The sequence below is a fragment of the Halyomorpha halys genome, unplaced genomic scaffold, assembly GCF_000696795.3.
Source record: "Halyomorpha halys isolate HHAL.00 unplaced genomic scaffold, Hhal_1.1 Scaffold478.1, whole genome shotgun sequence".
NCBI lineage: Eukaryota > Metazoa > Arthropoda > Insecta > Hemiptera > Pentatomidae > Halyomorpha > Halyomorpha halys.
Window position 1 is genome coordinate 463886 of NW_027114329.1, and position 14530 is coordinate 478415.

A 14530-nucleotide genomic window follows, 5' to 3' on the forward strand; every position below is an offset into this window, starting at 1 on the left:
CGTCATTTTTTATTTTCCCTTATCATGGTTGGCAGAATCATTGCTCTTAAATCTACATAGTTTTCATTAAAGTAATAAAAAATTTGCCTTCTCCTATCGTAAAAGATGCAATAAAAGAAATACCCCCGTCATTTTATTTCTATTTGATAATATTCAGTCATTATTTTTTAAATTTTTTATTACCTATAATCACAATAAATTATTGGAAATGAATCGACTGAATTTAAATCATTTTCAAGGTTTACAAATGGCTCGCACAATGAAAATATAAAGAAGTTTTGCACTTATCTCCGATGATTTTTTGGACGCCAGCATCTTTCCTTGTCTTACATTCCTAATTATAGCATGTTTCCTGAAAGAAACCATGTATTAAATATTAATTTTTTTTTCATGGGTCCCAAAAATTTAGGGGTGTGCCGCGACTCCCCCCCCCCCCAGCTTCCCTCTGCCTACGCCCATGCACATGTAAATGAGCTTGTTAGACGAACAAATTGCTAATACTCTTATCTTTTATTCTAATTGAATGTAGCAAATGACAATATATTTTCACTTCCCAGGCCATCGGATCCTGGAAAAGGGCAGGTCTACGAGGATTCGAGAAGTTTCCGTAGAGGCCTGGCTATATGGAAGTCCAAGACACGCATCGTTATCCCTTCGCTTCTGATACTGTTCATGGAGTTTATTATGTTCCTTTCAGTAATCATGGACGCAGTGACCCGCCCGAACCTCGACTGGGTGGACAAAATCGCAGAATTCTGTTTCATCATAAACACTCTCATATTCTACTCAATCACTTACTTCTTGAGGGATGATATGGACCGCTTGTCGGAATCGGTTGACTTCTGGTGGAGCCACACTTTTTTGAAACAAACACGAGAGGATTTGAAAAAGAGTTCTATCCAGTGGATGGAAACGTTCAATAATTACTTTATGTCGCGTGAGTATTGCTTCAATTTGTTTTTAGGGGTAATAATTAGAACAGAAGGTTCATATGAAGACTATGGAGGAAAGGGAACAGGTGATGTCTAAAATATATGAAAGCGTAAAAGTTGAATTTAAAAGTTTTAAAACTCCTAAAAACTCTCCCTTTTTTTTATTATTATAATTAATTTTATAAATAAATAAATTATAGTTGTCATGAGACCATTAAGTTGTGAAGATCATCTGCTTTCCCCTTCACGGACATAGCTATTCCTTCCTCCTAGTAGTTATTTTTCGGATCCATCTTTAACAGATGTGGAACTTTTTTTTTTTGTGTTGTATACTCTAAGTTTCTTATACTTATACTCATAAAAAGTGTCTTCCTTTAAGCATTCTTTCCAACTAATAACTTAGCTTTGAAAAAAACGTGAGATCACCCTTTTCCCGTATTTTCCATATAGTAAATGTTTTATGTAAAATTTCATATTAAAAAATATATTATAATGTGTTTATTATGTCTAAATTTAGTTTTGTAATTAAAAATTTGAAACTAAATATTTTTTCGTAAAAGGTAGAGAGGGAGCTTTCGAAACATTTTACTTTTGGACCATGAAAGTTGTAAATTAAAAAAAAAAAAATGTCAGATATTGTGAAAAATGAATATTAAGATATTACTTAGCCACAAACAATGATAAATTGAAAAATAAATAGTTTTAATAAGTTAATAAATTGAAATGTCTTAAGCCAGAAAGAATCAAGACTGACTGCTGGAATGAAACCAAGTTTGAGAACACCACCTTGTTTAAAATTCTGTGTTTTCTGGTCAAAATAATGATATTTTTTATTATTTTTACAGAATTAATTCCTTAAACATTTTCTTATCGTAACTAGAGGGTTAACAATTAATATAAAAAAAATAAGTTTAAGATTTTTCTTCATTGCTCCATTCCTGCAATATTAGAACATAATATGCTCGAAAAATAATTAAAATATGTTAAACAAAAATTATTATTAAATTATTTCATTCAACAAAGGTCTCCTACAAACATTAATGAATATAGAATTCATCCCAAACATGTTAGTTTTTCAAATAAAAAATTTAAAAAATGCTTAAGTAAGGTACAACTTCGTCTTATATTCTATTACACATAATATATACACTACAGGCCATCAATATTGAATTATGGTGTTTGTGAATATGTCCTATTAGCTCTATAAATAATGCCTGATGTATATGATATATTTTTATTGTTTAGAATTACATATAGTGTAATACTAAACAATAAAAAATATTGACATGAAATCAGATTTTTAATACCATTTATTAGATATTAATGTGAAGGAATATAATATTGATGATTAATACAAAATTGTGGAGGAATCGTCATTAAGTTGGCAATACCTTTGTAGTACTGGCCCTCACGTGCACAGGTTACGCCGTGCTCCCGTTGGCAATATTCGCAATCAGCGAAAGCAAGAGCTACTCGGAACTCAACATCTTCAAGATGTGGGCTCCTTTTCTTCAACAGCATCTATGGACCATCCTCCTGCTCTACGCCTTCCAGGTAGCCTGCATCTTCTTCCAGTTCTTCGGCTATGGAGTACTGACGGCGTACATGATGAGCGTATCCGTTGCGTGTAAATACCAGACACGTCTGGTTGAGATATCTTGTCTCACAATCAAAGACAGGGTATTGGCTTTGGTAAGGAAAGAACAAGACATTTCTGAGCGGAAAACCCTCTTCTGTACAATATTTCTCAAGGAGATAGCTGAGAGCGCAAAACATTACCAGCATGTCTACAGGTATCTTTTTCACATTATATACAGTTTATGTAATAATTTTTTTTCCCAGAAGTCAAGAACGAAATAAAAAGTGGATAAGATAAAGAGTATAATTTAAAAAAGTGGATATTTTTGTTTTATAATGTAACATTATAAATTGCACATAAAAAATTAAACATCAGATGTATTTCGCAGTAGTCACAATCATTTCAAAATTAGGTCCAAAGAATCGCAGTAGATGCCTTTATGTTTATTAGAAATAGTCAATTTCATCGTGAACAACAGTTGGATTCAATAGATGAATTCATCTAAGTATGTTATATAAAAAAAAATTAATTTCTACTTACCAGCCGTTAAAAGTAAAGTCGCTTACATAGCATGAAATCCGACTTCATTTCGAAGATTGAAGCCCAGACTGACGGAGCCATTCTGCCATGAACTCTGTATTTATTTGTTTTTAATTATTATTAATGTACATACTTATTTTTCAAATAATTTTTTCAGTATATATGTCAGTTATTAATTCTATAAATATAAGTTTTTCTTTGTTTGTTGATTTTTTCTTTTATTCTTCAATTAAACATTTATTATTATTTCTTAGATATAATATTAATTTTTTTTTACTAATTAATTTTTATTAAAATTATTCAATAATGATAACATTTTAAATCTTAAAGTCTTCTTTGCATGAGACTAAATCCCTACATTATCAATCTAATTGTTATAATAAACAAGTATTACTCCCTCCCCCTCATCTCCTCCCTAACTAATTATTTCTGTTAGAAATAAAATAAAATTCGACAATTTTTATTCCTTCGATATTTTAAAATATTTTGAGGTCACGGAACCCATTCTGAAAAAATATTTATTTTAAATATTGACAGTTTTAAGCATATTTAAAACTGTTTTATGTTAATAAGTTTTTTCAATATTTACTAATATTTTTTGAACTTCATTAGATAACGAGTCAGTAAAAATTTATTTGTTAGGTAAACGGTGTGATAATGAAAATAAAAATTACACCTCTCTTTATCGAACTCGGCCAAAATATAGAAATTATATTTTATTTGTTTCAATGATTGATTTTATTGAGTTAATTTCTGAATTTAAGTTCAATTCAATTTAAATTAATCTCCCAACTCATAACCAAGTACTAGAATAGTGGCATAGAATATTTGCTCCAAACACCTAATAGCAGTTTAAATCAATATTTTTTTTTTAGTCTAAACATATTTTAAACTTAGAATGTTCAAACGCATCTTAAAACAAATCATTATATTATATATGTCCAAAAGAGGTGTTCCTATTTTACCCAGGTATGTGAGAAAAGGGAGGGAATTCCACATTCGTGATATTATTTTAGGATTTTAGTAACAGCCAAGGATAATTTTCCTGCTATTAATAACATTAGTAATATATATGTATTACTAGGAATTGGAAAGAGATGTGTCGACTTCTCTCAAGGATGGCAGACGTTGTTTTTTATTCTGGGATGTGCATAGTCATTATGTTTGGAGTAAGGGTAGCCACAGTGAGTATTATACGTCATAATTTATATTCACCATAACTACAAGGTATTTAATTAATAAATGTTATATAGAGGATGTTTTAGCGTTGTTTCCTAAGTGAAAATGAGATGAGAATGGAAATAATAACAAATAAAAATAAAATATAAAACGTTCAAAGGTACCGTATATAACCACCAACCTTTCCTCTCCCCCCACTTACTTCTGTTTCCTATTAACTTTCGTTTTCGTGCCTAGTGGCTATCTGTGAGGAACGTCTCCTATCTTCTCGTTATTTTCCATTATTCTTGATTTTAATCTTAAATCTTTTTTCATCTTTATGTGTGTACTGAATTTTTATATTTAATTTGTATCTATTATTATTTCCGTTATCATTAATTGTCTTTAACCTTTTTTTTATTCTTATTTAATTTTACGTTTCACTGTATTTTTTTTCTTTAGGTTACATTGTTCATTTTTATAAGGATTATCATGATTAGCTAATCCTTTGTTAAATTTTATTTTTGCTATATATTTTCTTACTTTTTTACTCAATGTGAGGCGAAACATTGGTTCCAACTAAGTAGCTTTTTTTCTTACTTCACCCGGACTATCTTCCTTTTTTTACATATATAAAATGTTATTATATATACAAATTATTATTATACTAATAATAAGACGTAATAATCTAACGTAGAATATTTCTAATACAATGAGAAATTGTAGTCTATGGATTTTATATACTATTTGTTCGCACAGGTCTTATTCTTGATTTTCCGAGAACTACTTCTGTATTTAGGTAAATATCAAATAGATAGAGTCCTAATTCTTTAAAAGAGTATTGTTATTTCTTTCAGCAACAAGAAAATAGCTCAGTCATTCTGAACTCATTTCTCTTCATAGTAGTGGTGATTTGCAACCAATATTTGTTCACTATAATCAACGGTACTTTTACTAATCAGGTGAGCGTTCTACTTAAATATATTCTGTAAACTGGAAATTTTATTAGTTATTCTATGAAATGTGCTTACGTTATAGCTCTTATTCTAATAAATCAATTTAATTAATTAAAAAATTACAATTAAAATCTGTACCTCTACAACCCGTGAGGGGTGCAGTACTTTGTTAGGATATACTGTTACTAGACCAACGGTTGTACAAGGAGGTGATTTAGTCAGAATCACGCTCCACCGCCAAATTTTTACCCTATTAAGGGTACCTAATTTAAGAAACTGGGTGGACCCCAGGAGGGCTTCAGAATCCACAGGGTTGACTCACGGCTACAGTGTAACAGAAAACAATTTTCTGCCCAGGTGGATTCGAACCCAGGTCCTTAGGAGTTAGTATCATCGTGCCTTACCATAGTGTCACCATGCTCCCTCAATTTAATTAATATAACCTTTAATTATAAATATTTATTTTTAATAATAACTCAATTACTGAATATTACCCCCTTGTTGAAAGGCTGCTTTGAGCAATATCATCAAGCTTCCAGCGAGTGATAGTGCGGAAACTTTCCTTATTTTTTCATTAAAGCTGTCCTTGGCACATGGACGTAATTGAAGATTCATCTTACGAGGATAGAGGAGTTATTAATCTATGTGTAAACTAATTGTAAAAACTAAAATTAATAATTGTATGTGTAAACAGATAAGTATATACTGTCATAGATTTATACTGACCGTATTAGTGCACTAAGGACAAGAGGTGGATGATATCATACCTCAATCATCAACGTGTATGAAACGAGGAAAGATGAAATGAATCTCCACTTTGAAGTTGGACCACCATCCTCTAAAGTTTTGAAATATTTTTAGAGTTTTTGCATCCCAGTTAAGAGTTCTAGAGCTCACAATTATTTTATGAAATATTCTGTTGTTGTTAGTATAAATCTATGACAGTATATATTTATCTGTTTACACATACAATACAAATTTACCATAACACCTAATTGATTTTTTCGTAAATAGGTCATTAGCATTCAAAATTCAGTCTACAACTGCCCATGGTATAGTCTACCTGTATCTTGCCAGAAAAGCATCAACCTCTTTCAGATTATGGTCAGTTACATACCAACTCTATCCACGTTCATGGGAGTAGAAGCCAGCAGAGAATTTTTCGGCAGGGTAAAAATAATTTATACACCTGACTATTTTTTTAATATATATTTTCATAATTTATATGTGATTCCCATTATAGATCTGTGGGAAATTAATAAATTTTAATTTTAGTTACAATTTTTTTTAAAAATTATAATGTGCATATTGTATGAATATATATACCTAATAATACAAATTATTTCTGTATTTCAGACAATCAATGCTACTTATTGTTACATGAGTGCACTAGTTTCAATGAACAGGAAGTAGCTGCTGTAATTGTGAAAGTGGTAATTGGATTTAGTCACATATATTTTTTCATTGTATTAGAACAAGTAATTTTTATTTTTTCCCATTGTATTTGTCACTTTTTTTTTCCCTTGTATTAGGACAATTAATAAAAAATCGAAATATATAACAAGTATTGTTTCATGTAAAGACTCCTATCAATTGTTTTAATCGTATAATCTGAAAAACGTGGATACTTTGGTTCTCAGCAGAATTTATTAAAAATCGTAGAGTAAAGAAAAATATTTAATCCTATTAGCATTAAAAAATTAATTAATTAAAAGCAGGATTAGACTATTGATATAATGACAGCTTTCTAGATTGAAGGCTAAATGGTTCCTCCCTGACTACTGGGTCTCACAGATCCTAACAGGACACGGGGGGTTTCGGGGAAAGCTGCAAAGCTTTAGAAAGAACACCGACCCCCGGTGCCCAACGTGCGGAGTTCCTTAAACAGCAGAACACGTAATGATAGATTGCTCTACCATGGAAGGACACCGAACCAGACTGTCGAGAAAGACCGGGATTTACGCCCTCGCCGAGTCGAACCTTCCCTGTTTGGTAGAAGAAGAGAATTATTCCTTCTTCAGGGAGTTCATTTACGGGTAGAAGGAGGTGGTGGGCCCCAATCATTTCACGATGGGAAGGACTTGACCGCCCAACATCGGCGAGCCACCAGAAGATGAGGAAGCTGACCCAGACTGAGACCAGGAAGGCTGGACCAGCCTGGTAACTGCAGGAGGCATCCTGATGGACGCAGTGGACAAGGTGCAGCTCCATCAGTAAGGCGCTAAACCTAGCGCTGGGCTGCACTACACTAAAAAAAAAATACTAATTGAATAATTAATAAAAGAATAAAAACAAATTGGTGATCCTTGGGAGCAGTGGCATGCGCAAACCCCAGCGCACTACCCCACTGCTCCCGCACCCTGTATGCCAGAAATGGCAAGGGAGGGGATTAAAAAAATAAAATAAAATAAAAAATAATGACAGCTGTAAGTAGTCAAACATCGTGTAAACTAAGACATTTACGCGGTTTAAACGATCTAAGATTAACCAGTTTTTGGACACAATGTTCTTGACAGAAACAGTTTCGTGGATCGTTTAAGAAATTTGTATTTTTACAAGAATAATACTGTTATCGGGAAAGTGGTAAATCCTATTTAAAGGTAAACTTTATGAAGAACAAACCTTTTAATAATTTAAAAGTTTTCATTTTTTCCATTATCATGTCTTACGATCCATTCTCTTTATTATAAAAAAATTTGATGACCTTTTAGTCAACAAACTAACAAAGAATAATGAATCGAATTTAATTTCACCAGCAATTTATTGAACTTATATTTTATAAAACAGTAAATCGCTAAATTTAGATTGTAACTCTCTAACAGTTCATTTAGAGTTCATAAAATCATTACCATCCATAGAACCACTAATTGAAAAGTGCTGATATAGCAGTAGATGATTAGATTACTGGTAGATTAAGCGATTGTGGTAAGCGGTTTACTTTTTATGGTGCTTAATGAATCAATCAAATTCTTTTGAATTAGTCTGGAGTAAATTATTTTTAATAATAAAAAACAAAAATTGTAATGAATCATGTAAGGAAAAGAGAAACGTACTAAGACTACAAGTAGATGAATTTGCTCTGCAATATACATATCCTAAAACAATAAATTGATAAATGTTTATTGTCTATGAGTGAGTTAGTACAATCGCTATCCTTTATATATCCATGGATAGCAAAGTGCTGATATAGCAGTAGGTAGAGTTTATCACCTGAAAAAAAAAATAGAAGTAAATTATTTTGTTTTTTAATATCATGTTATTTTATTCTCAAGTATCAGAATTACCTTAAGGAACATCTCCCGATCTATGTGATTGCCCATTACGTTAGATAGAGTGGGCATTTTTCTCACCATGGTTTGGAATATGTGGACGCTCTTTCGACTTCTTGGTGGTAGGAGGTACCAAGGGGAATCATAAAGTGTATACTGCAAAGCTGTTATCTGACAACAATAAAAAAAGTCAGGAATATTATGTATGATTTTTTATAGTATCATGTGGCAATTGTAGTTATCATTATTTTTATACCTTAAAATGTCAATTATTTTTATATAAATTAATCTACTTGTGTATTAAAATTATTTTTTATGAATTTTCAATAAACTTATATAATGCGATATCACGAATTAAATGTAATTTTATATAACATACATATTTAAATTGAGTATTTACATCTAATTAAAAAACTCTTCTTGCATACATAGTAAAATCTACACATCCATGGAATGCATAAGATGGATGGATACGAATATATATTGGAAGAAAAAAACAACTTGCATAAGGAAGTGATGATTGGCAGATTACAGAATATATAGAACTAATTTAACACATAGATATATAGAGTTACTAAAACAAATCATGATGCACATACCTCATTGATCGCACTATCATTAATGATGGTAAACACATATTGGTTGGCTATTACCAAACTAACGAATAAAAAAGCATTGATGAGAACAACTTGGTTTTCTTTTTCCTAAAAATAAACGTTTATTTACTAATATGCTCTTTATAAAAAAAAAAAAATACAAAAATTTTTATGCCAAGTATACGACAGAAAATTATATTCTAAAGTTTCTTGTCCTCTGGCCATACACAAAAATAGAAAGGTTTAAATTGATAATATATTTAATTTTCTTCTTACGTTATTAGACTATAACTAAGCTTGTGAAAAATGGCCATGTTACAACAAGCTTAGTATAAAGTAAAACTTTTTTATTTATTTAATTTAATTTAATAAAACTGTACAAAATAATACAATAAGTAAATATGTTGTATGTTTCATATACACTTGAAAATCTTGGGAAGGAACCAATCGGTGGTACTTTAAACATTAATTTAAATTAGAAGGTCCCGTGGCCATCTTCTTTTCAGACGCCTCGGAGGATTATCAGGAATTGTTAAGGATGAAAGATTAAGAATTAATGGGTTAACATTTGTTAAGGAGTTTGGAATGAAAAGACGCATATCTGTTTTGGGCCAATTCTGCAACGAATGGGATGTTTAGGTCTTTGTGAATGAGTTATTTGTAACGTAATAAGGAGCATCAAGGATTTTACGTAGGATTTTGGATTGTAAGGATTGGATACGGGAAGAATTTGATGGTTTGGTGGAGCCCCAGTGCTCAATTCCATATGTCCAAATTGGTCTGATTATCGTAGTTTATACTAATTTTTGTAATGAATGGGAAGTTTAGAGCGTTTGTCAAGTAAGTGTTGTAGCAATCGGAAACTACGAGCAGTTTCTTGTCATTTCAGTCTTGTCTGTGGATTCCAAGTAAGTATTTTGTCAAGATGGAGTCCTAAGTATCGAATCTGGTAAAACTTAATATGCAAATCTTAATTTTGAAGCTTCAGTTGAATTAAAGTTTGTAATATAATCAATCCTAAGTTGAGGCATTCTGTCGTAAAACATGGTAACTCCAAAATAAAAATTTTAGAGTGTTAAATTGTTAAGTTGTCTTTGAGAAACAAAGCTTCTAAAGATTCTCTCAAAATTTATGAAATCAAAAAATCCCAGAATGCATAAAATACCGATTCATGAAAACTTCAGTTACCATATTAAACGACCGGACGCCTAAATTAAATTGTTAATAGTTAACATGAGGATTTTCATAGAATAACTTAAACTTTAAAATGAAAAATTTAAATTAAATCCTCATTTTTAAGACAAATCAATTTGGAACATTAGTTGTTGTTGATTGTTGCTTAAAGGCGTAAAACCCTCTGGCCATCAACGCCTATGGCATGATAAAAGTAAAAAAAAAAAAAAAAAAAAAATCAAAGTGGAGTTATAATTTATAAAGAAGGCGATGTGCATTTAAAAATTCAAATGCTAATGTAATTTCAGCTTCCTCATCTGTGAGAGCTTCTGATAAATTTGGGATCAGTCCTATCCTGTTTATTATTGGCAAATAGTGAGTACATTCTTCAAAAATATGTGTAATCGTAAGAAACATTAGTTTAAACATTAAAACACCAAATTAAACATTAAACACCAGATTAAAATTAAACACCACATTAAACATTAAACACCAAAACATTAGTTTAACATTAGTAAGAAACATTAGTAGTTGGAACATTAGTTTAAATATTATTTGCAATATAATATAATGTTTCGTAGTAGAATTAGAAGTATATGCCTTATATATCTGCTACGTACCGTGACCACTTTCAAACCAAACATGATGACGATACTCATTCCGGAATAGAAGACTAAATCAACCAATCCCGAGAATATACGGCACATCTCTTTTGCATTCCTGAAACGTTTTGATTATTGTTTAATAATATGGAGAAGAATTAATAACAATAACAAGTACTATAAAGTTAACTCCATTTAGAAGGTGTTTTTTCCTGGTAAATAAATGGTCATGAATTTTGTTAAGGCCTTTGACAAAGTTGACGATGACATCATGCCCTGAGAAATTATTAAAAATGTTCTAGCAATATGATCTCCCTACTTGTTAGTTTAATAATTCAACTAAGTAAAACAATTTACGCATATGTTGCCAACCTACCTAATGTATAATAAATAAAAATAATAGATAATTAAAAAATTATAAACAGTAGTTAATTATTTCAATTTAAATAACTCTCATTCTAAGGCATTTGAAGTAAAGTTTTCTGCTTTATTAATGATGTAATTATGAAATCATCAAGTTTTGTAAATTGTTGTTCCCTGATTATTTTAAGAACTTTCACATCATTGATAATGTAGATGCCAATCAAATTATTCATACGGACCTTATAATTCCCTTCTTTAATAAAAATAATTCCCTTTTTTATGTAAGAAAAATTGAAAGTAAAAATATCGAGTATAATATTTTTTTTTTTTTGCTAAAAATAATTCAAAATTTGGGAATAGTGAGCGTCGATATCTCAGAAACTATGCAAGATAGTGAATAAGTTGATCTAATCTGTCCTTGGCAAATTTGGTCACCTTTAATTTTGAATAAAATAAAATTTGCAATATATGTGAAAAACCGAAAAGTGTGAACTTCTAGTCAACACTTGTGTTCCTTCCATTTCCCTCTATACTCCCTTTTTGAGTATTCGTTGTATGAATTAAAAGGAGAAATATTTCCCTACGTTGAGAACGAATTTCCCAATACAAGTGTTTAATTTAAAGTTTGGATTATTATGTAACGTATCATGTCGCCGAAGGTAACTCAATAAAGTGAATACATAAGTGTATCTCTTCCAAAATTAATATGATAGTTTCCAGTTTTTGCTTTCACTTACCTTTATAATCGGAGAAATATTCCGATCATATTAATTTCATTAGCCATGTTGAGTGATGCACGCACCGCACGAGATTGTTTTAATGCGAACTAATTATCATCTCATACTTTTAATAAATTATTCTGAGCTGAATTGAAATTACTTGTAAAGCTGTTGGTAATGACGGGCGCTATAAGCGAGCTCTCTGTCCAACTCTGAACAATATATTTCTTCCCACCTAACTGGATTGATACTCCTGTTCTGCCTCCTGTCAGCCAGTTCCATGGCCCTGTCTCGAAGAGTGGTGCACGAAAAGCCTATCAGCCTCGCCTGGAAGCCGATGATAACGGAAACGCACATCACGTAGCCCGTCAGTGCTTCGTAGATGACGAAGTTGATCCAGTTGGTACAAATCTGGTAGCAGTAGACAATGAGAGTGGCCCACCAGTGCTCCGTGGGCAGTGGTGACCACATCTTGAAGATGTACAGCTCGGAGAATTCAGCTCCTGCTAAGAGCTTGGTGAAGGGAAGTAGCATCACGCCCACTTGTCCGAAGTTCATCACTGAGCAGATGAGAAGAAAGATATGAAATTAAAAAAAAAATAAAATCCCATCATTTAACTATTATGAATGAAACTAACTAATAAATAAATAAATACTTGATTTCTGTTTTCCCCATTTATTTCCTAAAAATATTTTTTTTAAATCTAGTTCAACAACTTTATTTTCTCCAACTTATGGCTGGAAAGATGGTTCATCTCACATGTTCTAGACCAGTCTGGTGGGAAGGGCGATTTTTATTTCGTGGGCCTGCCACGAAATAAATGGAAATGCCAAGTTCATGTTTTACCAAGGTCGGGTACAACGGCCTCTTGAAAACTAATTATTTACCTCCAAGTAATGCTCTACTAGGAGTGTTAACAATTTTTCTTGAACATGAGAATTTTCTTCAATCGATTGGTCTTTGACTATCACTGAATATTTTATCTAAGGAAACTTCAAATAATACCCTCAGCATTTATAGAACATTTAGAACTCAAAGAATAAAGAATATAAAATTAGGAATTATCACTTACAATTTTTTATTTTTTATTTTCAATGATTAATGTTTTTAATCGATCCAGAAAAATAGTTTTATCTCTCCCTCAAAATTTGTGGTCCAAAAAAAAATAAAATTGTGGCTCCTACGCGTTTTTTTTAGCTAACTCCGTAAACACTAGACCGTTAGTCCTTTCAGATTTGGCGCTGAAATAACTGGTTGCTCCATTCTGGTCCTCGGAACTTCTCATTATCTTCCGTCACTAAGCACATCAAAATTCTCACCCGAGCATAAGAAGTTTCATAGATACCTCGGATATTTATAAAGATATAGAAAACAAAATCCTTTATCCTTAAAAAGTACATGCTATCTCTTGTAGGGATTGACCTATTCTGTTGCTTATTTTTAAAGTTTGTAGCATTGTAGCTTCCAATACTTTTGTACTAAATCCTACAGCCTGTGCATAGGATGTGAAAAACGTCTTTATGTACAGACTGTAGTGCCAAAATGAATTTGACAATATTAATGAAACCTGCCTTTTTGATATTTACTGGTATTCTTATATGTTCTTTCTAGTGAAATCCTTTTATATTTATCTCCACATCTCTTTTTTTCTTATATTACAAAATACACGTCAGAGGTCAGTTGACTCCTGATCTCCTTATAAATCAATATTTATTTAAATAATTGCGAGTAATCGATTTCTTATAAGGCTATAATTAAATTAAAACTAAATTTATTTTTATGTCATTTCTATTTTTCGGACAACTCATTTATTATAAACGGAATAAAATGTTTGAAGAATTGTATTTAAGTGTCCTTGAATGAATTGCTTACCCCAAAAAATAATTTGTCAAGTAGTAATGTGAAATTAGAATAAAATATAGCAAAGTTGTAAGATAGTCCAGATGGCGGTCAATAAAGGTATAAAATAGTCAAAAAACTATTTATTGGTAACCAACGTTTCATCCCACTTTTCAGGGCTTCATCAGGGCGTAATGACAGAAAGATACAAATAATTAAACTATGATAAAATAATTAATATATAAGTAGAAAGAGTGTAAACTGTTAAATAAAAAAAAGAGAGAAACAGTAAATTACGAAAATATGAATATAGATAGATAGAATATTAATTCATAATAAGTACAGTAATGAGTGATAGATTTGCTTAGGTAAAATTAGAGTAATAAATTGTCAAGATAATAATTCAAGGATTTTGTTTAATTTTACCTTATTACAAATTCGGTAAAACTAAAAGAAAGAGTAGTGAAGCAAAGAAATGAAGTATGGTGCGATAACAGTTAAGGAGGTAAGTGAAAGGATAAGTTAAGGAATAGAAAGATATAATTGAAGAAAAATAATAATAAAGTTCTTCACCTTTGGGCAGAATGTCTCGAGTCCACATTTTTCACTGGTTCTATTTACAATTCTAATTGTTTTATCATATTTTACAATATTTCTATCTTGTTCTCACTCAGCCCTGTACATGGGAATGAAACGCTGTTTACCAATAGATTGCTTTTACTATTTTGTACTTTTATTGATACTGACTATTTTCCAACGATCTATTATTCAGGGTCAACTATTAACCATCCAATATATATATA

At 31.0% G+C, this 14530-nt stretch overlaps 2 protein-coding genes across 3 annotated transcripts in view; one reads left to right on the forward strand and one right to left on the reverse strand.

Moving 5' to 3' along the window:
* LOC106683353 (uncharacterized) overlaps positions 1–7332 on the forward strand; it is a 9203-nt gene extending 1871 nt beyond the window's left edge. Inside the window, exons 2-7 of one of the 2 annotated variants that reach the window (XM_024360637.2) lie at positions 558–937; positions 2353–2725; positions 4136–4235; positions 5067–5171; positions 6180–6335; positions 6522–7332. In XM_024360637.2, the coding sequence (XP_024216405.2) occupies positions 558–937; positions 2353–2725; positions 4136–4235; positions 5067–5171; positions 6180–6335; positions 6522–6578 (1171 nt within the window). In that variant the 3' untranslated portion in view covers positions 6579–7332. Of the gene's footprint in view, positions 1–557; positions 938–2331; positions 2726–4135; positions 4236–5066; positions 5172–6179; positions 6336–6521 lie in introns of both variants that reach the window. The other variant, XM_067051533.1, reaches the window with a different exon arrangement.
* Positions 7333–7863: 531 nt separating this feature from the next.
* The window catches only part of LOC136796798 (uncharacterized), a 10419-nt gene continuing 3752 nt past the window's right edge, over positions 7864–14530 (reverse strand). The window contains exons 3-7 of the mRNA XM_067051529.1: positions 12048–12447; positions 10824–10923; positions 9034–9138; positions 8450–8605; positions 7864–8375 (exon numbers count right to left, since the gene is read on the reverse strand). Of these exons, the coding sequence (XP_066907630.1) occupies positions 8322–8375; positions 8450–8605; positions 9034–9138; positions 10824–10923; positions 12048–12447 (815 nt within the window). The 3' untranslated portion in view covers positions 7864–8321. The remainder of the gene's footprint in view (positions 8376–8449; positions 8606–9033; positions 9139–10823; positions 10924–12047; positions 12448–14530) is intronic.